Raw genomic sequence first — 24,999 nt, forward strand, 5'->3', positions numbered from 1 at the left:
GACAGTGAGATTTTTAAAGAGGAAACATCGTAGCCTTTGTTTGGAATATTCTCTGTCAGCACTGGCAGTTGTTTTAGAAGGCCACCTTCATCTTTTTCTCGGGTTATTGCAGTTGTCTCTAATGGGCTTGCTGCTCTTACCCTTGTCTCCCCATATCTTTTCCCCAAGGTAGCCAGACATGAAGACATAAATGACATAAATGTCATACTATGTCACTTGTCTGCTCAATGATGTCATTTGATAGCTCAAAACCTTACGGTGATTTGCCTGTCACATGTGGTACAAACCACAGTCTTCTGATTGCCCTTTTAGGCCCTGAACAATTTCACAATTTGTAGCTCCCATCCTTCAGGATTTTGCACCTTGAGAAAGGCTGGCCTGATCAATCTAGTTAGTACTGCACATACACATATGCACACACGCACACACAAGGCACTGTTGTACACACACACACAAGGCTTGTTGTACACACACAAGGCACTATCATCTTGGCATTCCCCATCCTATCCCTCTTCCCAGATTTCTTTTCCTAATATATATTTCATGTGACATAATTTAGTTTTACTCATTAACCAATCTTTCAATTAGATGATAACATCTTTATGTACAGAATTTGTGTCTGTTTTGTATGGAGCCAAGTCTCCAAAAGTAAGGTATCCACAAAGAAAAACAAAAATAACTTCTGTGTGTGCTAGGAGCACATTAAGTAGTGAGACACTGACCACTGAGTACTCCTTTAATCAACCTTTCTTTTTGAGTGAATGAACTACATGGAATTTAATTAAAGCAAGTGGTTTTCCACATGCCACCAGAACATGACTTTTAAACCTCTGTGGGGCGGGATCAAACTGGTCATAGTCTGCAAAGAAATGAACTCAGGTCTTCCAGAAATGTGAACTCAAGACTTCAATTCAGACTTTTAATCAGGACAGACTCACATTTTCATGGCTTCAGAGAACTACAAACATTTTATTTTTCAGATCTTTTAAAAAAAGATATTCTAAAACCTGCCTTAGTAAACAGCTTCTACAACAGAAAAATATTTAAGAAATTTTTCTTTGAACAGAACCTAAATCTATTGCCTCTGCCTGACTGTCTTCCTTATGGGCTAGAGACTGAAAATTCAATACATATAATATATATATGGGTGTGTGTGTGTGTGTGTGTGTGTGTATGCATATATATATATATGCACACAAACACATATAGTTATCATATAATACCTTGAACTTAGATTCAATATTGAATTAACTGTTACTGGATAATTAATTTGTTTCAATCCTCCCCCTCCATTGTCCTTGTCCATGGGTCCTTTATATACTGTTCCCTCTCCTTCTTTGCCCTGTCATACCCACCACCCCATCACTGTCAGTTTTTTATTTCCATCTTTGGTTCTGTTTTGCTTGCATGTTTGTTGGATATTTAATTTTTTAAATATATCATTTCCAAAAACTTAATTAATTTCTGAAGCTTTGCAGAACACATGTCAATAATTCTTCATATATTTCATTTTAAGGGCCGTGCTTGAGAAAGGAAAAACACTACATATCTACCTTACTAATAAAAGTCTCCATATAAGATTTTCCACCAATAATATACTCTAGGGTTTCCTTTCTTTTCTGCAACTACCCAGTTCCAACTTAAGTTCATGACACAGTACTTTCTGCTTCATGAAGAAGAAATCTAGTAACAAACTCATGTAAATGTAAATGCAATTATTTGATACTGTGGGAGCTTTGACAATGGACCTCTAAATTCTCCAACTGTAAGGAGCACCATTGACCCACTGCCACAGATGCTGCCCTCAGGAACCATTACTGCATTTGAGCCAAGGCCACACTTTGCACAGGCAACTCTCAGGCACTGAACCCTGGAGGCGTGTTAAGGCAGGCCTGTTCCTGAAAGGTACCAGATGCCTTGGATGGGCACTATTAGCTAGAGGATTCTAACATACTCTCTTAGATCCGTACTGCAGCCCAAGCCATTTCCACCCAGCTTTCCTTCCTTCCCTCTCTGCTTCATCTGGAGTAAGACCTGCACCTTGGTCAGATGGCTGTCCCTCCATCCACCTGCTGTCTTCTCTCCTATGCATTGCCATTAATAAATCTCTTTCATGGCCAATCCTATATTGTCAATCTGCTTTTTGTATTCCCATATTAGCACAGTGCAAACATTAACATGCCATGCTTTTTTGCTTTTTTTCTCACTATGCTCTAGTATAAGTCCTTAGTCAATTTTTTTACCCCAGTTCCATTTAATTATTTTGCAATGAAAGCAATAAAAATTATAGTCAAGTCACAGTGGAAACATTATTCTTTCTAGAATCCACAATAATTTCTTTGTTTTCTTACATATATTAGCTCTCAGTTAATCTTCATCATCTTTAAAAGGTATACTTCCTTGTATCACTGATTTCACCTATACCTTCAGAAAGTTCTTCCATGACATTAAAATTAATTTTTAGAAAGAATATGTAGGAGCTTGATTTTTTTTGTAACAATGGTTGGTCCTTATTCTTAATTCAATGTAGATTAAACTCCCAGTATCTTATTCTTATTTTCAGATACTATTACATAGATGATATGAATCAGACAAACAAGTGACTATCTGGTTTTTAATAAATTACTAATTTATTGTTACCAAAATTACTACAGGATAATCTCCATCTTATTTAGTATTGTTAAAGCATACCAGCTCTGGAATAGAAAGAAATCTTCGAGATTCTGTCCCATAATGGCTCAGATAAAGTTTACATTATAGCTGATAGCAATCCATGAGGTATGAATGAACAACTACAAAGAAATTCTGTTAGAGAATGTATATAATTTTAGCCCAAAATAAAATTATACAACTGAGAACTTAATTATAAGTTATCAAGATTTATGTCTCCTCTCTACTGATTGCAAATATTGCATAAACCATTGTACAAACCACTAACCAGGAGCAGAAATAACCTTGTAATATGAAGCCACTTTTTTATAACTACATTAATCATAATAGAATTATAGTTAAGCATACGCTTAAAGATAATTATTCAGTTAGTCTTTGAATGCTATTTTTCCATAGAAATATTTTATTTCTCTAAAAATAATTTATTAATTTAACTTTTCTTGATACATACTATTTTATAACATTTAAGCTCATATTTACATGAAATAATATATCAATTATAAAGTGATACTGAAATAATCTAGATATCAATAGATTAAAGCAGTGAACAAAGTTGGATTTATAGATCTTTTCCTCAAAAAGTAATGAAATTTAATTCAAAGATTTGAATACTATTATGATAAGGTTAAAATAGTAAAATTCTAGGGAGTAGATTTTCTTTTCTTTTTTTTGAACACAGTATTTAAGAAAACTGAGTCCATGAAACATGGCTCAGACAAATGCCTGGTTGGAGAGGCCAATGATATTGATTTTCATTAGAAATGAAAAAAAAAATTATTAAGGGCTGAGAGCTAATGGGGGGTGGTGAGAGGCGGGCAATGGTCAATGCTATACCATAGGTTGTTTTCAGACTGAGTACCTGAAACTGGGACCAACTACCCTTGTATAAGCCTCTGCACTGCTCACTGTCACACTATTAGTGTTTCAGCAGCACACTGAACAACTTGGCTCTTCCTTTCACACTGATTCTTCTAGCATCATTTTGTTAAATTCATAGTAACTCTTAGACATATTAACTGTAAGTTGATGTGTTCAGGGAAGCAGCTACTGTTCCTGTCAACCCCTCCCTCCCACCCCGCCTCTGTCCCATACGCAGCCGTCCTTGTGATCATCCTGATGGGAGAACCGTGTTAGCATGTGTTCACTCATGTCCTAGAACACAAGTTTCAGCTTCCCAATTTGGAGATTATCCATATATTTTCAGAAGGTCATTTTAACTTTTCCAGGCTTTAGATGCATCAAAGTAGAGATAATTCCCATCATACCCACTTTATTGAATTATTGTGAAGTAGATCTATCTTATACAATTGGCCACAATACTCTTTTAAAAGGCAAAATCTTTTTTCCCTCCTTATTTAAGCCTTTAGTAAGATTCCCAGAACTCATAGGAAAGCCCAAGCCCCTTAGCATAGAAAACATTGTTGCTGATGGTCTGCCTTACTGTCTCTCGTCTCTTAAAATTCTCTTCCATGTTCCTCTAAAAACAAGCCATATTGATTTTAGTTTCTGCATTCCTTGCACATCCATACTCTCTGCCCTGTGGCCTTCGTACATGCTCTTCTCCCTGCCTGGAATACTTCCTGCTACCCCCACTTCACATCTCATTCCTCCTATTTCAGATCCTGACTGTCTCCTCTCCAAACTTTAGCACCCAAATAACCATAGCTTCTAGGAAACTGACAGTCGGCATTTACGTGGCTTTTATATAAATAAATAATCTATGCAGATCGCATGCGTTTTGTTTTGTCCTGAGGCCACCAAAACAATGACCTACTTGTTAGGAACACAAGAAGTGCATGTTCACTTAAGATGGGAAGAGGTGATATGTACTTTAATGCTATCTTTTTATTTTCTTACTGAAATATTTAATAGACTGATTGTATTAAATTAAAGCAACTATGAATGGATATAGATGTCCTTATTACGGTAAACCTAAGTTAAAGAAATCCTATTTTATTTCTTATTGTTCATTATTTCTATGGCCTTGGGCAATTTACCAAGAGTCTCTGAGTTTCAGTTTTCTAAAATCTTTATAAATTATAGAAACCTAAACAATAAAATTCTGATTAACATAGATACTGAAAATGTGGGGTAAGTTTTTCTGTTCTTAGAACTAGGGTATCTTCTGTGGAGAAATGTTGGAACAAACAATATTTACATTATTGACACGAAGACAAGTCCTCTGTAAAATAAACTCTTCTGCAGAGTGAATTCCAGTTGGATGTCTAGTTTTTGAACTGACCTGCTGCCATTGACAAGCCACTCTGTCCCTTTGCTCCAGGAAAACTTTGGTTTCGGCGCAGCTTTAGGTTTGCATTCAATTATAACCCTTCCCCCTTTTGCAGCCAGGATCTTTTTCTTCATAGGATTCATTTCAAAAGTTGGAGCCAAAGCTAAAAGAAAATAAGTTATTATTTTTCTCTTTTGCTAAGATGAAAAATTTTTTCTATGCATCTTTTATGCCTTTTTGATGGGTAATCAACAGAAAAGATTAATTTCACCATATATTATCAGCTATGACCAAAAGATGCTTCATACCTAATACTTTTTTAACAGTAACTTTATGGAAGTATATTTAATTTATCATAAAATATACCAATTTTGAATGTATAATTCTTGGTGATATGGGAGTATCATAAGATTTAGTCATATTCAAATACTGTATACATGTTTACCTTGAGGGTAACATCTAATTCAATTGTTTTGACTGGATCACACAAATAAGTGAAAGACTGGAGGAAACTGAGCACCATCTTTAATGTTGACATCTGGTTATAATCAATACTATCTGTATTACACTGTATTACACTGTATTACAACCACACTGTAAATGAACTCTTTAGTTTACAAATGAGAGAAATGATATCTATTAAAATTATATAATTTGTCAAAAGTGTCACAGGCAGTAAGTATCAGGAAGGATTCTCGTTTGAATCCAGTTCCTTGTGATTAGCAAACATGCCTTTTTCATTAAGCAATATGACCCTTCCTTCATTAAACAAACATACACTGAACACCAACTGTGTGCAGATACTATGAGATGCCAAAATAAACAGAGAGAGCCCTGCCTTCTGGAGAATAATGGATCCAATTAATTGAGGAGGGCATGATTCACCTGCAGTTAATCCTTACCTCTATGTACAGAAAAGTAATTATGGAAACAGGATACAGAGTCTCACAAAAGATTACTCCATTGAGGGCATTCTCTAATTTTCTTTAGGGTCCCCATATCTGGCTCATTTCTCAATCTTTTTGTCTATTAGCAGATTCCAGGGTGATTCCATCCATTCATTTCTACACATTCCAGTCATCTGTAACTGTGTCCTTTCTGAAGCCTCTTTTAGGTCTAAGTATACCTTGATCCAGGTCTTGACTCTTCATCTTCTAGTCCTGTGATTCTCAAATTTTGTCTGTGCACCAAGATCATCTGAAGACCTTGACAAAATACAGACTCAGTAGGTGTGGGGTGGGCCTGAGATTCAGCACTTCTAACAAGCTCCCAGGGGTTGCTGCTGCTCTGGCTGAATTTATAGCAAGGATTTAGGCAAATGTGTTTTACAGCAAAGGTTTAGGAAAACATTTTTACAGCAAGGACTTAGTTTATCCATTGTTTCTTTAGTCTAAGTTTTGATAGTTGACAAGTAAAAAAGTAATCAACCAACTTGTGTTGTACAGCTCAGTGTATGGTATTTTGTACAGGTGCAATAAATATCGTGGAGTGACATAATGCTTGTAAAATATGAGACAAAATTTAATAGGATTATATCTAACATCTAAAGTTATCTATAAAATGATAATTTTTCTTGAACATGTTCAGTTTTAATGAAATAGTTCATTTGGTATGGTTATTTAAATAACTTCATACTCATTTAATATTTGAATTTCTGGGGCCAGAATCTAGAGTATATTCCTATTTATTTATTTTTATTCATTTAATTGACAGAGATGCATTTGTTGTATTATGCATTCATTGGTTGCTTCTTGTATGTGTCCTGACTGGAGACCAAACCCACAACCTTGGTGTATTGATATGACACTCTATTCAACTGAGCTATTGGCCAGGGCCTGTATATGTTAATAGTGGGAAGAAATAAGGGAACATTTTTCACCCAACTAAGAACAAGACATGCATTTTTTATGTGTTTTTCATTTTTTACTGGGTCTATTAAAAATAGTATCTGATATAGAGTAAGTACTCAACAAATATTTGGTAGATGAATAAATGAATTAACTGGACAACTAAGGAAAGGAGAGAGAGGTTCCTGAAAACAGTAAACAAATATAGATTGAGACCAATATAAAGATGCCCAGGAACATCGCTGAAAGCCTAGAAATGCTCAGCTTGCCTAATTGTTACATTATCAGTCATGAAATGATTTAAAGATTTAAAGCTTGAATATAGAAACATTTTCAGCCTGAGCTATTAAATATTCATATTCTTTTCTAAATCATTATGATAAACAAGAAATTTTAACAAAAATGTAAAGCTTGTATTTTGAAAAAATTCAAATTCACCTCTTATCTTCTCTAAGAGTCAAAATGTGTTTATTACACTCCATACCAAAGTAATATGGTATGAAGCCTAAGCCTGAACTTTTGCTTGATACCCAAGTAACTAGATTAAATATATTACAAAGAAATTTTGAGTTTCAGAGGAAAAAATGGAATATGATCCTCAGCACTATAATAAGTGGAAGGAAAATTTAAAATTAAGAGGACCTCAATTTTTTAAGCTTGTTTTCTTTAATACTTTCTTATACTTACCTAATTTCCATTTGTATTCTTTTAGTGTCACTACATTTGTAGTGATAGTAATATTTTAACACATTTCCCTTTGGTGTAGCAGGAATAAAATATCAGGGTAAATAAAAAGCAATTATAGGGCAGAGGTAAAGGAATTATTTTTGTAAAGGAGAAGACAGAAATATCTTCCTCTGGATGAAGAGATAAAAGGGCAAGTGTAGTAAAGATTTATATAGTTTTGAATGAGGGATGGGAACTTAAAATAATCTATTGCAAAGGGTTTCAGTTTTCATGGAGAAGTAAAAGGCAATTTGAAAAGTAGAAGTCAGCGTGGGATAAGGAGCTTGAAGGACCTCCTGAAGGTTTTACACAGCAACTGTAGGGCATGAGACCCCGGGACTGATAACAGCTAGCAAGTTCAAAGACTCCTCTTCTGAGGCTGGGTTCCATGCAATGTGAAAGCATCCACCTTCACTATGTGATTCAGGCAATTGTTTAGCTACCCAGATGTAGGAGGGAATAAGATTTGTAAAAATTAGCACATATGAAGTTTTGTTACCATTTCAAATTTTTAATAACTATTATACTCTGTGTTACCTCACATTTATTTATTGTTCCTCAGTGAAAGGAAGAAAAACCCCCCAATAATATTATAGTCCAAACCACATTTGAAAAGTTTTTAATTTTAACAATTCCAGAATATAACATGAATGAAATATGATCTATATATTCCCTATGATCATTTTTTAATGTGCTGCTTTCCTGCTGAATGTTAACAGAAACCAGAAATGATACTGACCTAAGATTTTCAATTCCGCATTTGCATAAATAGCTCCATATGTGTTCTCAGCTATGCACTGGTACATGCCAGCATTTTCAAAAGTCACGTCATAGAGTCTTAATTCTCCTTTATGATACTGAAAAGAACACAAAGGAAAACACACTTCCTCAATAAACTTCAACAGAAACACTTTCATTTAGGTATGGGCTTGGTTGTCTTTTCATTTAAATACATTATTCTTCCCCCACTGTTAACCAAGTCCAAGTTGAGTGAAGTGGGACGTTCATGGCATGGGGAAGTAAAACCCACTTACCATGCCCAGTGGCTCCTGTTCTATTCATGCTACAGAACTGAGAGTCCACCTTTCTGCCTCTTGGCCCAGCTGGGAGATTACAGTGAGAAGGTAGAGAAGGGACCCACTGCTGCTACTTGTCCCTAGGGCTAAAGTAAGGTAACCTTCACTCTTACCTCTGTTTCTGTGGGGTCAGGAAAACAGTGGCAAGAAAAAGAGGACAATATGAGGTAGTAGAGATGGATGAGTAAGAAGAGGGGTAGAAATGAAACAAAGGAAAAAATAAGGAGAGAGAGAAAGAGAAGGCAGACATAAGATTGCAGAAAGTTGTTCAAGCTGAAAGGAGATAATTTATGTTCAGTTTTTTCTTTGCTTTTTTTAAGAAAACTTTCTAATTTCAGGACTCCAATCCCCTTACTCTACTGGTTCTCCTGTTACATTTATCCCAGGACCACCCAGAAATGTTGCCTGAACATGGACTCAAGGACTGCAAAGCACTTGAATGTACATACCGCATATCCATTTTTCAGCCATCGGATAGTAGGGATGGGCTTCCCTGTGGCTATGCAAGGCCAATAGAGATCGCTGCCTATATCCACCTCTGTGTCATTGATATGTTCTACCCATTCAGGAAATGCTAAAAAGTAAAGAGCATTGCAAATGTCAAGTGTAATTTTCAACATTCATCATAATCTTGAGTACAAATACTACCCTTAGCTGACCTTTATTACATCATCTATTGTGTGTGCCATAAAATCAGTGTGAGAGCCATGGAAAGTGAGTTTCCATAGGTCTGTGGGTAAATTTTATCTTGTATTATTATAGCATGAGTAAAGTATAATTCAATTTATAAATATTTTTTATTTGTGAACCATGTTATGTTAGAAAACTAATGCATGAATAGCAGTAAAATAATTTATAACATAAATCTTTCAAAATGACAGAATGACACTATCTCTTCCCTTTTGGGATAAAGATTCATTTTCTCCCACTCCTTTAGGCAAATACTATTTGTCTTTTGATGTAACTTTGGCTAGTATCCACTGTAACATGTCTTGGGCACTTAAATGCACTTTAGATATTAGAAACTGCATACAGTAGCTATAAATGGTGAAACCTATGCTTGAGAGAAATTGATCACAGTCTTGTCAGCAGATCTACCCTACTGAGGGCTTTAAAAAATGCTAGAAATTTCCCAAAAGAATATAATATATATTTCTAGAGAATATATATTATAACAAATAAACAAATAAACCACCTGATAGTCTTTTTAATTACTTAAGTTATTTAAGTAGTCCAAACAGATGTAGGTAAATAAATTAATGTAAAATAAAGAAGTAGACAAGAGATAATCATAAGTAGAAAATAGTATTTAATTTCTTTGAAAATAACTTTATATTCATTTTATAACCAACCTAATAAACATATCTTGTATAAAGCATTTGATGTGCATAAATAACAAAGGACATAAGGCATTTTTATCATCTCACTGAACTCCCTCATCATTATGAGTGAATGCATGTGTATGTGTATACACATAGTTTTCTATAGATGTATTTTTATGGTCCATTTAATAGAAGTTAGTATATTTTTCACATATCATTCCACTTTTTCTGTAACATATGAAGATAGTTTTTAAAATAAATATTGATAATGTTATTTTAATTGATAGACATTTTATTTTGCATACAATATTGACAATACATAAAACAGGAATATCAGCACCATTCCTGCCTTGGCCTCACATAGGTGACACAGAGATGTCACACTAAAAATAAAATGAGAATTGATAACTGCATCAGTGTGACACATCCTATATATGACTTGATTATGTAATGTTCTGCTTGTCCAATTAGACTGAAAGATAAACCTTACTATGCCTTGTTAGTAAAGGAGAAATAGTAGTTCCTTTATATTAAGTCCTAAAATATCTGTTCTGTCACCTTGGTTCTTCTAAAGAATTACATATCAGACAGTTAGGAACTCAATTCTGCTGAGAACCTGGAGGGTAGATTTCTTAATGTATTGAATTAAAACCATTCTCTGAGCTCTAGAAACCAGACAGAGAGTGACAGCTATATTTCTTTAAAAAGTCAGAATTCTTTCGATTCCCAGCCAGGGTACATTCCTGGGTTGCAGGCCATAACCCCCAGCAACCGCACATTGATGTCTCTCTCCCTCTCTCTCTCTCTCTCTCTCCCTCCCTCCCTTCCCTCTCTAAAAATAAATAAATACAATCTTAAAAAAAAGTAAGAATTCTAAGAAGGATTTTTCTCCCTTCAGAAGGCCACCCATGTACACTTGATATGTACTAAGTGTATTTTGTTGGGGTACTAGATATACATGTCTGGAGGGCAGAAAAATGTCCGGGTCAGAGTTTGGTGATTGTAACAAAAAGAGGTTCAAAGACTAAACCCTGATTGCTCTAACATTAGAAGTTCACAGAGTTAGGAGGAGAATGAGAGTGGTGTATGAGGACATAACAAAGTGTGGATTCCAGATGGGAAGCACAGAGAGAATCATGGAAGAGGGAGGAATTGACTGCAGGAACAGCTGTTGGTGGATCAGGAAAAATACAACTGAGAATTGAGCAACAGCTTTAGCAAATGGATGTCATCAATGGTCATTAACACAAAGGTTTCAGTGGAAAAGTGGGGATATGGATCAAAGCAGATTGTATTTAAGAGAGAAAAAATGGAGACACCATTTTTTTAGGGAGTATAGACAAATCTGTCAAGATTTGTATTACTTGTTTTAGAGGAGACACGGAGAAGAAAATGGAGTAGTTAACAAAGATTTTAAAGAAGGATGAAACAGAGGTACTATACACTGATGGGAATGACCTAATGAAGAGAAAAAATTGCTTATGCTGTAAGGAGCAGGTACTCCTGGGACAATAACTTTAAGTAAGGAAGAGGGCAGAATCTAGCACACAGATGGAGGAGTTGGCCTTAGAGAGCAAATGAACTTATAGTAACAAGATATGGGTAGAAATGCAGGTATCAGGTAGATGCAGGGTGAGAGAGGTGAAGTTTCTAACAATATTACTTCCATATTCCCTGTAAAATAGAAAACCAAGTTATCAGCTGACAGCAAGCTTGGAGGAGGAGGTGTTATAGGTTGGAGGGAAGCCATGAAAGCGTGACGTATTCACCTGAGAGAGTGGAAGAGTAAGTGGACCTGGAAAAAGGTAGTATAATTGCTGGGTAACCCCAAGGATTCAGTAAAAGTTAGTGGTGAATTATTTAAAATGAATTAATCAGCATGGTAGTGTTTATCTCAGGTCATATTCAAGTTCCTGGGTTTGGGCACTGAGAGGCAGAGAGCTAGGGTTTTCCAGGGTTAGTCTTAGCAAAGTGGGTAGATGAGTGAGCCGAGGGGCCTTAGTGGGGATGATAATGATAATGATTGGTCACAGATATATGTAACCCATATGTGTGACTTCATTAGACATATGACAAATATTTCATGGTCTTCTTCTTCTTTCTTTTTTTTTTTGGTAGGGGAGAATGTGAACTCAGTCCCCCACTACTACTAATTGTGCAGTCCAGTGGCCCACATTTGGGGAAATCTCAGGGGTCAGCACACTCAGAGTGTAATGGATAAGCCTCGCCTGGGGAAAACCAACTTCGTGATCATAGTATCTCCCCGCCAGGTAAGTATGAAATATTTCATGGTTTTCATAAGGTAATATATCTATCACTGTTCATTGTTGTTAAATTATTAATTTCTATATACTATTTTTTCAAGTATGGAAATGGCTGTGAATAGAATATTAATAAAATTTATGAAAAATTAAGATAATGTGTCTACCTTGAACATAAATTCTCGCCTGGTGTCTATCCTTCCCTCTGATGTTCTCAGCCTCACATTCATATGTGCCTTCATCTTCTAGCTGGATGTTGAAGATCTTGAGCACAGCCCCAGAGGAGCTGACCTCGGCGGTGCTCGGCATCGGTTCCAGGACCTTTCTCCACCGGATGTCAGGCACAGGGCTTCAAATGGAAGACACAAGAGCTAAGGGTCCACAATGCTTAGAAGGCCATCTTATGTTTATAGCTAAACATTTACCATATATTGCCAAGTATAATTTGCTCTCATGTATAATGAGCGCCCATGGTTGTCAGCCCAAACTTTCAGGAAAAAAATTTTTCATTTTAATATTTTAATTCAATTACATATTTATTTACATTTCAAAACAAACATGATTATCATGTTACAGGGTGTTAGTTTTCACACAGTTATCATTATTGCTTTCTATAGGTACACTTTTAACACATATACATGAATAAAAGAATTAAAAACATTTACATAGATACAGAATTAGTACTACCCATGGATAATGTGCATCCTTATTTTTCCCTCAAAAAGTTGGGCAAAAAGTCCTCATTATACAAGGCAAATATAGTACATCATTTATTTGCAAAAGAAGTATAAAAATTAATGCATTTTTATATACCTTATTAAACAGGTACTTACTTGCCAAGAGCAAAACACTCTAAAGTAACATTTTGGCCCATCAATGCATATATGTCCTTGAACTGAACTACAATATCAGCAGGATATGGTTTCGTTGTTCCTAATATTAATAAAAATGAAAACATCAATGAATTAATAAGCAAAACCTTTTTAATATTGTGATTTTTTATAGGATTAGAATTGGTTCAATATACATGGCTTTTCTCTGCACAGGTCTTGAATGTGTAGGCCACAATGTATAGGTTTTCTCATTTATGCATGTTACATATAAAATATACATTTTATCAAGAATTTTCAATCATGTTGCCTCATTTTTAGAGCTGCATAAATAAATCTGATTCAACTCACTAAAAAAATTCAGTAACTCTTGAGGAAGCATCAAACATATGTAAAACATTGTGCCAGATGCTATCTGGGACTTAGAAAGAAAAGGAAAGAAAATGAAGAAGAAGAAGAAAAGGGAAAGAAAAGACAGAAGAAACAAGAGAAAAAGGAGAAAAAACTGTCCATGGAGAATAAGGCAAGGGGGAAATAATTTGAAAATAGGGGAGGAAAGAGCAAAAAAATGTTCCTATTTAGACGTAAGTGTGCTCACTAATATAGGTACTTTATTTAATTTATATAACATCAATTCTCAAAGATGTATTATTCCCTTACCAAGGAAGAAATAGGCTCAGAAAGGCTAAGTACTTTGTTTAGCATCACATGTGAGTGTGTGCTTTACACTGTATAATGCTAAGGAGACAGAGATACACAACAACCTGAAATATAAGCCAAAGTAAAAATAAATGATCTACAAAAGGTAAAAGCCAAGACAGATTATTGGAAGCATGGTAAGTGGCTATGGGAATTTCTGGTAAGAAAGGCATTTGAACTGGACTAGTCCAGGTTGAGGAAATCACATATTATGACAAAGTTTTAGACCTTTGTAGGCAGTTTTTTTTTAAAGTCCAGCAATTCATATGATGTTGAAGTATACAGAGTTGAAGATGAGCTTCAATCTACAAACTCAAAGGCTTGTAACTGTGATATTAAATATTTTAAAATTAATTTTCCCAGTGGTAACTACCAATGGGTTTTGGTAAGAGTAGTAACATGAATCTTACCTTTGGTTTAGGTAGAGACCTTGCTGGCAGTTTTAAAGGATGGGGCATGGAGAAGAGAAACACAGAGTGGAGCCAGAGGTCTAGGGAAGGGTGTTTCATAAAGTCAGAAAAAAGCAGATGAGGGTGTGAGCTAGGGCAGTGACAAGGGGAGCAGAAATGGTAGAACAGATCCAAGTGAAGTTTTGGAGGCAGAATCAAGAGGACTGCCACTTGGATCAAGGTTTTCTCGAGGTGTAGATCACATTTCCAGTTCATGAGAATCATCTGGGATGCTGGTCAACTCTGCAGACTCCTGGGTCACAGCCCAGGCCTGCTGAACCAGCATCTCCAGGTTCCACATTTCCTCAAATTTCCCAAGTGTTTATATACTAATTGAGAACCACTGAATTCACTGTCCTTCAGATGAGGGGAGGGAAGTTGTTGATTAAAAATGTTACCGTGAGGTAGCAGAAATACAGTGAGATTGCTAAATGAGATAAGAACATGAGAAGAGGTTTTGAGGGAAGATAGGTGTGTTTGGAACATTTTTTGTTGAATGTCTTTGAGAAACTTCTGTGTGAAAAGTCCAGGAGGTTAGGAATTAAAGACTCTAAGCACAAGGGAAAGTTTTAGAGATGTAAACTGGGAGCCATCTGCACAAGGCTACTGTTGAAAGGTATACATGAAAGAAAATACCTACAAAAAAAAAGATTAGAATGAAAGACAAGACAGAGGAAGATCTGGTGAAGGATACTGAATGGCATTTGTCAGGGAGGCGAGTGAGAGATGAACAAAGAGAGGAAGGGGTCAGGGAAATTGGGCAAAGAAGGGAAAGTTCGAGAGAGGCTGACCCGACCGACAGAGTCTTAGTTCATACAGAATCAGACTGAAAAGCTGCCTTTGGATTTAGCAAATAAAAAGTTGTTTTGATTACTCAAGATTGTTCGCAACAAATACAAAAGAATATGTGTGGGTGGAGGAAAGAATGGAGGAGGGTTTGAAGATTCAGAAAAGAAATTAAGTGATGTAGTGAAATCCCTAAAGTCAAATGGGATATGAATGAGGACAACTGGAGGGATTAATTTAAACAGGAGGAGAAATGCTTCTCTCATCAAGTTAAAAAGTAAGAAGTAAATAGAAGCCAAATTTCTGGGGAAAAGTAAGAAAGAAAATTAAAGGAGTTTGTATTTCATGGCTCTTTTTAACTCTGTGAAGTAGTGTGTGAGAGTATCTTCTACGGAGGGAAAAAAGGGGTTCTGTAGAAAGTAACTTCATAGGGTGATCTGATCACAGATTCCTAACTGGGTAGGTTATGGTGGATGGGCATGCCTCAGGCCTAAAACTTCTTTAGTGAGGGATTTTTAAGTCAGCCCCACCCATCACATCATTCTTGGGCAGCTAGGTTAACAAGCCTTTGAGGTGTCAGAAGTAATACCCCTGGAAGGCTTAACCACTCCTAAGAAAGCAAATAACCTCTTTATCCTGTAATCCAGTCTCTGCCTTGCTTCCTTCCACCTTCATGTAGTCTTCTTTATGGTCTCTCCTTAATCTCAAATGCACAAAAGAAACTCCAAAACTGTCATTTTCTGGAGCATTTGAAATCTTGACCCCAGGATATGTAGTCAGTTTGGCTCAAATAAACTGTTATAAAAATTCCCTACAGGTTTGGATATTTCTTATGTTAATACTACTGTGATTAAATACCAACCACATGACCGCTATCTTGAGGAGAGTAATAAAAGTGGAATCACAGTGACATGATGACAATTTCTCCATTATCATACCCTCCTTAAGGGTAGAGGCAGAAAACAAACCTAAGTCTGTCAACAGAGAACCCAGTAACTCTTCAGAAACTTGAACTCGGTGATATGAGTATAGCAGCATGACATAAAAACAATGTGAAGTAAGCAAATATATTGCAATCTGTTCTTTTCAAGAGATGGTATATTTAAAAAAGAAAAGTAGTTTAATTGGAGCCTGGGAAAAAGTCAAGTATGTCAGTGGTTATTGCTTATGGCGCCATAGTAGTAATACATAGCTAATTACTTATATCAGAAAAGCAATCCATATATTGATTTGCTTCATGGAAATAGTTCCTTAAAAACATCAAATCGATCCAACTGCCTTTTCCCCTAATTCTGTAATAATATAGTTTTTAATCTAATTATTTGTTCTCTTTCATGAATTTAATAAGAAGTGGGAATGGCCATGAAAATAAGCAGATGCCAATGATTTCCTTTGTAATTAATTAATTAATTCCCCTTGTAACTCGTTAGTTTGTTCTGGAACTCCTGACAAGTGGCAAAACTGAGGAGTACTGAACAATGAAGCATGTTCTCTTGAGGGGTGGCATCATGACTCATACACATTCTAGCATGTGTGACGAGTCCCAAGCAAGTGCTGAAACATTTTTTCTCATCAAAATGTGATGAATGCAGTGTTTGATGAGTTCCAAAGCCTAGGAGTACCAAGGTATGATTGTGTTGGTATTTGGCTAATGAATCAGTCTTTTGCATTCCCTGAACTAGAGGCAACCAGTCCAAGCTCTGCCATCTAAGGGCACTTTTATGATGTAAATCGCCTCTACTGGAAAAGCAAGGAAAGATCCATACCAGAAAAGAGCACATCCTCTGTTTGCCCTGACTGAGCAGATAGTTCATCTCCGCACAGGACATTCCTTTTCATTACTGCAAGGATTCCATGAGCAGACAACCTTGCAAAAACAATATAACAAATAAAATACTTACGTTCAGGTAGTGGGATAAGTGGGATAAACTTGCTGAATACACTCTTTGTAATAGAAGGACTGGATACAAAGCAGGAATAATTGCCTCTGTCTGATGCTTCAACATTGGCAATGTAGAGATTGCCATTCGTCTGAGACACAAATCTCCGTTTATCCATTGTGATAAATACAGGGAATTCATTTAGAAGCCAGCGATAGCTAAGATCATCTAGGGAAAAAAAAACCCATTGTCTATTAAATATTAAGCTCTTCTCCAAAAGCAAAGACTTCGTTTTTCAGTAACAAGCTAGCCCATCATCTAATCTAGGCTATTGTAGAGCATACGTTGGAAGTCAGCCGAGACAAACAGTGCCAATTTTCTAAAAGCTACTATAGTTTGAGTGAATATACCATAAGCATGATGCTAGCCAATTATACCTCTCTCAATTGTTTTATGGACTACTAACATTCTTCTATTCCACTGATGAATTAATGAAACTCAGAGATATTAAATGTCTTGCTTAGAATTGTACAACTATTAAATAGAACTGAGATTTTGGAACTCAGGTCTGATAATTCAAAGTCCATGACCCATTTTTCTTACTGCATTTTAAAAATAAAATCAATATCACTAACCATGCTGTGGCTTTATATATATATTTTTTGTACTCCTATTCTAAATTATAGATTTAGACATGAGTTTATATAACCTATACTGGTCACATTAAAAGTAAAAAACCACACAAACAGAGAAATGCATGCTACTGGTTTTCTTCAATATTAGGAAGTCTAACATATGGTACTTCAACCACAGAAAATTCCTTTGGCTGAATATACTGGCTGGTGTGGCCAAAAGTTGAATTTCCCATTAATTCACTGCTTTTCATACAGCTTTCTATTCCTATCTCCCTTACCTGCTTTGCAGATTACTCCCCAGGAGTCATGCATGGTTGTAACACACAGGAGGGAACTACGGGCATTGTGTGCTTCTCAGTCACAAAAAGTTGGTTTCCTAGCAACACACCATGACCATGTGAGGACACCTGCCACCAGGAAGATTGTAAGAGGGGATTTCTTATGTCAAGTTGGATAGGTCTTTAGGTGTGAAATAGTGGAAGATCAAGATCTTTAAAAAATAAAATAATTATGGCACACTACCCTTTTGCTTTAGGGAGTTCGGTGACAGGTAGAGCTGTCAAAGCAGAGAGAGCTGACTATGAAATGCTACAAGGATTTCTTGAGAATAACAATCCAGGGTAGTCCATTTAGATTAGCTTCATAATTTTCTCCAGCTAATTTACAACATCATGGAAGTAAATGAAGACAATTACATTATTCTTGTTTTAATCTTAATTTTTAATGATAGAAGTGGTATACTTATATTATGGAAATAAACAGAAAATACAGATGAAGTTAAAAGAGAAGGAATATTAAACTCTCATAATTTTCTAACAGAGTTATCATTAGCATATATCTTTTTGGACATTTATATCTGTGAATAATTATATTACTTTAATAGTTATCCTTATGCTGATTTATGTCAGTATCAACCTAAGTCTTAGACTGTAGAGCAATTGGTCTGGCTGATTTAATGCCCGATGTGGACTCTCCACTTTCCTTATTTAATACACACTGAGGACCTTCTAGGTGCTGCTAAACCAGGCAGATGTCGTCTTTGCCCCTGTGGGACTTGTACTGTCAATACATGCAAATTCACCTAAGAAAATTTAGCCTGCTCATAAGCCATTCACCTGAATAAAATAATCATTGTAATACATTAGAAGCTATCACTTCTCATTAAAACAAAGGTAGAAATTGCTGTTGCCATTTTTAAACAGGGCCACTGAGGTTTAGCCAGGTTGATTGACTAGCCCAAAGCTGCACAGCTATAGGGAGGGAGGCAGAAGTGATTTTGTAACCTCCCTCTCCAGCACACGACTACCAAAACCATTGCAAGATTGGTGTGATAGCTGCCCTGCCTCTCTCCAACCTAAGCATAATGCTTACTTTTGGCAGTCAAGAGGTAGGTTCTGACTGAGTTTTCATAGGGACTCAATGGATTATCTTTTTAACTGCCTTCCCCTGACCCATGCAGATGGTAAAATTAACCATCTCTGAAAAAGCCAACACGTTTTATTCTTAGCACTATTGAATGGCTTAAATAATAAATTACTATAAAATTATTTGTTTAGGAAGAGTAAGTGTGGGCACCTATTTCAGAAATGTTGCTTTTTTTTTTGATCAATGTCTGAGATTCCTTTCCTTTGCTTCCAGAGAGGGAGGACTATATGACAGGAGAGATTTGTTTGGGGCAACTACAGGGCGCTTGGCTAGTTTCAGTGCATTATGTTTCAATATGTCACTTACCTAACCTTGTTAAATAATGTATGTTTCTACTTGAAATTTATCTGAAGTACTTTAGTGCTCCCTGGAAGACTAATTTACAAACTTTCTAGAAGAAAAAGTTTGTGCTTTTAAAAAAAATTAAACTCAATAGAACAGAATTTACCTATGCCAATAAAATCAGTATAGCTTCTAATCAGTGCTTTGATACCCATAGTAAACTACACATTAAACTTGTTTAGAAAGAAATGTATACCAACTTATACTGTGGCTTGTATAGTCTCTACTGTGCTCTCCCATCCCTGTCTGCTGACCTTTTTATTCTATTGGCTTATTTCAACATAATGTTCAACATGCCAGAAATTATTTTTTCAAGAGTATTCTTTCTTATTCATTAAAAAATTCACACCTATGTCTATTATTAGGTATTCTGTATTTTGTCAAGAGTATCTACCCTTTGAATGATGAACATTTTTCTGTATTCTCTCTCAATATACACATATATGATTTATATTTTGTGAGATGTGTTAACTCAACTTATGATGGTAATATTGAAAGATAATCAATCAGAAATAAAGCATTACATTTTCATTTTTCTAGGATTGAGGAGTATGAGAAGTCAAAAACATTCATGAATTATCAATTGCTACTTAATAAAACACAATTTTAACAGGTAAATATACCTTCTAGTGAAATTGTAAATACTACACATCCATCAATTAATGAACACATTTATTTATTTTTTCACTTCCTCATTTTTCAAATATTTGTTGAGCACTTACGGTCTTCTAGGTACAAGGCAATCAGTTGTATATCAAATGTTTTAAAATTAAATGTACAACTGTAATGATATGCTGTGTACAATTATTCTTGATAAATGAGTAAACTAGACCAAGTCAGAGTTTTCCCCTTTGCAAAAAACAGTAGGACACCCAAATCCATACAAAAATGTAATGGTTGTGAAAGTTGAGACTTTGCTCCTGGATTTTTTTCCTATATATAAATGAGAGAGGCAACATTTATATATTGTGAATAAATAATCTTTGGTGTAGTAATAATATTTAATAATAAAAGATTCAAGTGCTAAATGTACTAAACACATTTTATTTACTTTAATATTACTCCAGTAGAAATTACATATCTACTTTACCACTTTAAAATACTTTATCAATATTGAAACCCATAACAAGCTCCGTGAAGTAGGTGGCATGGGAATTATCACCCAATTTCAAATGAGGAAACTGAGACGTAGATATGCCTGTGTTGACTTGATACAGTGAGAACTGAATCCAGGTTATTGGATCACCTACTAGAGCAACAGAACTTGACAACTATGAATAGTTGCATAATACATTCTTTGAAGTTCAGAACCAAAATTCAGGTTCCTTTCCACTTTTGACCCTGTGAAGGTCTAAATGACAAAGTGCAAGACCTCAATGTAACTGCATTTAGGAAGAAGGACTTATGGCATGGAGATAGTAAAATAGCACACACACACACAATGGTTGAGAATTGAGTATTTTTATGTTTAAAGAGATCATAACCTACTTATAACACAACCCGAGTGAAGAAGGTAAAGAGCTATTTACATTCTAATCTAATTTACTTCTTGGATTTATTTAAAAGACCAACTTAGTTTCTGGCCCCTTCACCCACTCACTCTCACCTGCTGCCTATGCATGTAAATGTGTGTATCTTTTTTTCTTTTTAAAAAATTTTATTTAAATTGTTGTTGCAGTACAATTTTCTATCTTTTACTCCCATCCCAACCCACCCACCTAACCCTCCCCTCCTCCCTCCCATTTCCGCCCGCCCCTAGTTTTTATCCATGTGTCCTTATACTCATTCCTGTAAACCCTTCCCCTTTCCCCCTGAAATTCCCTCTCCTCTCCCTTCTGGTCACTGTCAGTCTGTTCTTTATTTCAGTGTCTTTGGTTACATTTCACTTGTTTCTTTGTTTTGTTGTTTAGGTTTCTGTTAAAGGTGAGATCATATGGTATTTGTCTTTCACTGCCTGGCTTATTTTGCTTAGCATAATGCTTTCCAGTTGCATCCATGCTGTTGCAAAGGGGGTAGGGGTTCCTTGACTAAATGTATGTATCTTTATCAGGATAAAGAGCTAATTAACTAATTTGGCTTAAATATTTGAACCTTCTATAAACCTTGTATTTATCCATGAAATTCCTTATTCAGTACAGTAGTTAAAAATGCCACAGAGACTGAAGGCAAGGCTTATCTCAGGAAAATATCAAAGCCTGTTCCTTGGACCTTTTCTTCTCCTTTTCTATCTATGCTACCATATTTTTCAGACTATAAGGCGCACCTTTTCATCACATTTTTTGCTTCAAATTTTTTTCCCCTATTTTCCTCCTCTAAAACCTAGGTGCATCTATTTTTAGGACCATAAGACACACCTAGGTTTTAAAGGAGGAAAATAGGAAAAAAATTTTGAAGCAAAAAATGTGGTGAAAAAGTGCATTTTATACTGTGAAAAATACAGTAATCCCTTAGGTAACTACATGCAGTCCTGTGGCCTTGAAAACAATCTATGTAATAATGAATCATAAATTGACACTCCCAGCTCAAACAATGCCACTAGGGTCCACACTCATATAGAACCCCTAACTTTTGACAGCTCCATTTGGAAGTTTACAAGGCATCTCACACTTAACATGTCCACACCTGTTTCTCCATGTAATAGAGACTCCATTCTCTTTAGAGCTCATGACAAGAATTTTGGTTCCATCCTTGACTCCTTTATTTCTCTTATATTTTACATAAAGTCTACCAGCCAGTCCTCTTGGCTTTTCTTTCAAAACCTAAATTTAATTTTAACCACATCTTCCCACCTTCACTATTACTACCATATATTGCCCTCCAACACAAATGTCAAAATAAAAGTCAACATAATTGCTATGAATTATAGGGTCCTATGTGAAATAGCTCTTGTATCCTTCGGATTTCATTTCGTACTACCCATTATCTTAATCACTCTATTTCAACCACCCTGGCTTATTTGTTCTTCCTCCACAATCCCACTTCAGGCCTTTGTCCCTGCTGTGGTATATGCCTGGCATGTTCATCCCCCAGATATCTGCAAAGTTAACATTAATTCAAAGTTACTTTCTCAGTGATAGCTTTTATGTAAATTCAGCCATTCCCTCAATACTTCTGCTCCAACTTTCCCTGCATAATTTTTCTTTGTAGAGCTTATTTATTAATATCTAACATGCCATATCTTTTAAGTATTTATCTCATCTATGTCTGTCTCTCCCTGTAGAAGGTCTCTGAGTGGGAGCTTTTCCTGTTTTATCCACTGAGGTATTCCTGCTGCATAAACAGTGCCTAATACCAAATAAGTGCTCACAAGAGATTGTTGAGTAAATAAGTGATTGAATGAAGTCCATCTTTCCAGTGCTGATTATGGTCATTGGCTATTTATGATCATTTACTTTGTACAAAATACTATAAAGATGAGGAAACTTTTTTTCATGGTTTTCACAGTTCTTCAAAGAAAAAAACTGTTCTCTCATTGAAAGTTGTTACATTTTGAATCTATACTTTCCTCCTATATTTATTAATTAGTAGTCTTTTTTATAGTTATTAGAAAGATAATTACCAATATTTGATATATAAATAATTAGATTTTATACATAATTGGAATAGAGTATATATACCAGATTAATATATTCTACACAAAATGATTTATAGCAGCCTATCATGTTTAATTCTCTATGGAAATATTTATGGCATAAATAAATATTTAAAAAGTTAAATTTATGCAAAAAGTTAAATTTATGGCATAATAATAGAACCATAAAAATAAAAAAACACACAAAACAGTTCTTCAGTGTAAAAAAGTAATATTTATATTTTATTTCAAGAGATATTTAATAAATATAAAAAGTGAAAATTATTGAAAATACATGAAGTATTCATGTTTTAATTAGCACTTTTGCAGCTTTTATTTCAGCCATATCAAATTACTGAAAACATGTATTCAAATATTAAAACTTGTAACAGATGACACTTAATTTATCACCTTTCTAAATTGAATGCAGATTGGTGTTCCTAATGAGATTAATTTTATCATGTATTTATCTCTTTCTTGTGTTTAATTATAGCTCACAGTATATTGTAGATGTTGAATTATTAATAAAATGACTGATTATATATCATTCATCAGTACTATTCTAATTCAGGAATAATGTGAAGAAAATATATCATATTTTCTCCAGTGTAACAGAAATACTGATGGGAACATAGTCCAAAATAGATATTGTTTATAAACTAAAATGATCATAGATATTTGGAATTAGGGTCAAGTGATTAAAGAGGCAAAGGGGAATGTACCTGTAACCACTAGTACATGATACATTATTAGGTTAAGCAAACATTGAGTCTAATTTACTTATAAGTGTACCACTATTGTTAAGAAAACAAAAACTTGCCCATGTCACCCCACAGAGGCTTACAGTCATAGAGGGACTGTGGTTACCTGGAAAATGGTATGGAGGGTCACAGAGAAGCACCATTCCTTTCCCTTCTTTCACTTTGACCTCAGGACGTTCCTCGGGTGGGAAAGGGTCAAGATCTAATTATGCAACAAGAAGGAAACATTCACTGTCTGGTCCATAGAAAGAGATATTCATTAAAGCTTCCCTTTCAGCTATTAATTCACTTCTGATACGATTCTCCTCAGGTAGCTCAGTAAAGCCGAGCAAAGTCAAGTCCCAGTTTTTATGTGTTGGATTAACACATGTTACACAAGAATTCTGTGGGGAACTTAAGCTTTTGGATATTGGTAGCAGCGTGCATAACTCCTCTGACAACCCTGAAGATTACAGATATCCTAAACTTTTGCTTCACATTTAGGAATAACCTCAATAAGGATATTTGGAAAATCAAGGGGCACAGACAAAAGCAGGGATCGACCAAAGAAAGTAAGTAAAGAGAAATAACAAAGACATGGACTCATTTGTATTTTCCTTCCTGGGGGAGGAGTTAGGCGAAAAGCAGATCTTCGTTGAGGACTGTGAAGGTCACCAGTCTAATGTTCCTTTGCAAATTCTGCATTTTCCTCAGTTCTCATTTCCTTTACTCCTTCCTGTGTATTTGGAACTTCCATTTTGCTTGGTTTTTCAATACTTTATTTGATTCTTCATTTGTTTTACTGGGGCTCATCTTTTCTGTTCTGCCTCATCTCCTGTTCGTTATCTGTCATCAGTACCCAACTTATAACATCTAATTGTTATTTCTCAATATATTTATATCACGAAAGTCATCATCCAATTGTTACTTTTTTCCCAGAGAACACTGAATGTCTACATTTCTAGACCTAATGTTTCACTTGAATTCCATTCCTGTCCTCAAATACTTAGCTGACATTTCAACATGGATAACTTATGTTACCTTAACCTGTGAGTATGAAGCAACCAACCTTAAACACTTTCAATGCTTCCAACCAACCTTGAAATTGGTTTTATTTTCTCCCATCCCATTTTTCAGGAGAACCGAATATTTCTGCCCTTTAACTAGACTTTCAAAGAACATATGTGTACACAGCATGGGCACAGACCACAGTGCTGTGGTGGTGGCCAGAGGAAAGGGGGAAAGGAGGCTTGAGGGAGGGAGGAAAAGGAGGAAAGATGGGGACATTTGTAATAGAGTAAACAATAAATATAAAGAAAAATATATATTTAGTTAAGGTCTTCTTTCGTCTTCTTTCTTTCAGCGCAATGCAACCTGTCAGTTAAGGCTTCAAAGACTGTTCATTACTCACAGTCCTGCTATCACACCAGTTTAGCCTGACTGTGCCTCCTGACCCTGTTTCCTTGTCTCCTGGTAATCACTACCACATGGGTCCTCTCAAATGTCATTT

General features: G+C 35.5%; 1 protein-coding gene and 1 non-coding gene across 4 annotated transcripts in view; both read right to left on the reverse strand.

The window, feature by feature from the left end:
• Window positions 1-24,999, reverse strand: part of CNTN1 (contactin 1) — a 320,158-nt gene that overhangs the window by 100,542 nt on the left and 194,617 nt on the right. For all 3 annotated transcript variants that reach the window (XM_045829319.1, XM_045829320.1, XM_045829321.1), the window contains 7 exons: window positions 23,617-23,712; window positions 16,798-17,004; window positions 12,966-13,065; window positions 12,300-12,481; window positions 8,999-9,123; window positions 8,213-8,330; window positions 4,913-5,063 (listed from right to left, as the gene is read on the reverse strand). In XM_045829319.1, the coding sequence (XP_045685275.1) occupies window positions 4,913-5,063; window positions 8,213-8,330; window positions 8,999-9,123; window positions 12,300-12,481; window positions 12,966-13,065; window positions 16,798-17,004; window positions 23,617-23,712 (979 nt within the window). The remainder of the gene's footprint in view (window positions 1-4,912; window positions 5,064-8,212; window positions 8,331-8,998; window positions 9,124-12,299; window positions 12,482-12,965; window positions 13,066-16,797; window positions 17,005-23,616; window positions 23,713-24,999) is intronic.
• LOC123813159 lies at window positions 11,987-12,149 on the reverse strand. The gene has a single exon (XR_006784669.1). It is a non-coding gene; the product is annotated as a U1 spliceosomal RNA (small nuclear RNA).

This window comes from Phyllostomus hastatus, unplaced genomic scaffold (assembly GCF_019186645.2).
Source record: "Phyllostomus hastatus isolate PE091 unplaced genomic scaffold, TTU_PhHast_1.1 phas_scaffold_93, whole genome shotgun sequence".
Classification (NCBI taxonomy): domain Eukaryota; kingdom Metazoa; phylum Chordata; class Mammalia; order Chiroptera; family Phyllostomidae; genus Phyllostomus; species Phyllostomus hastatus.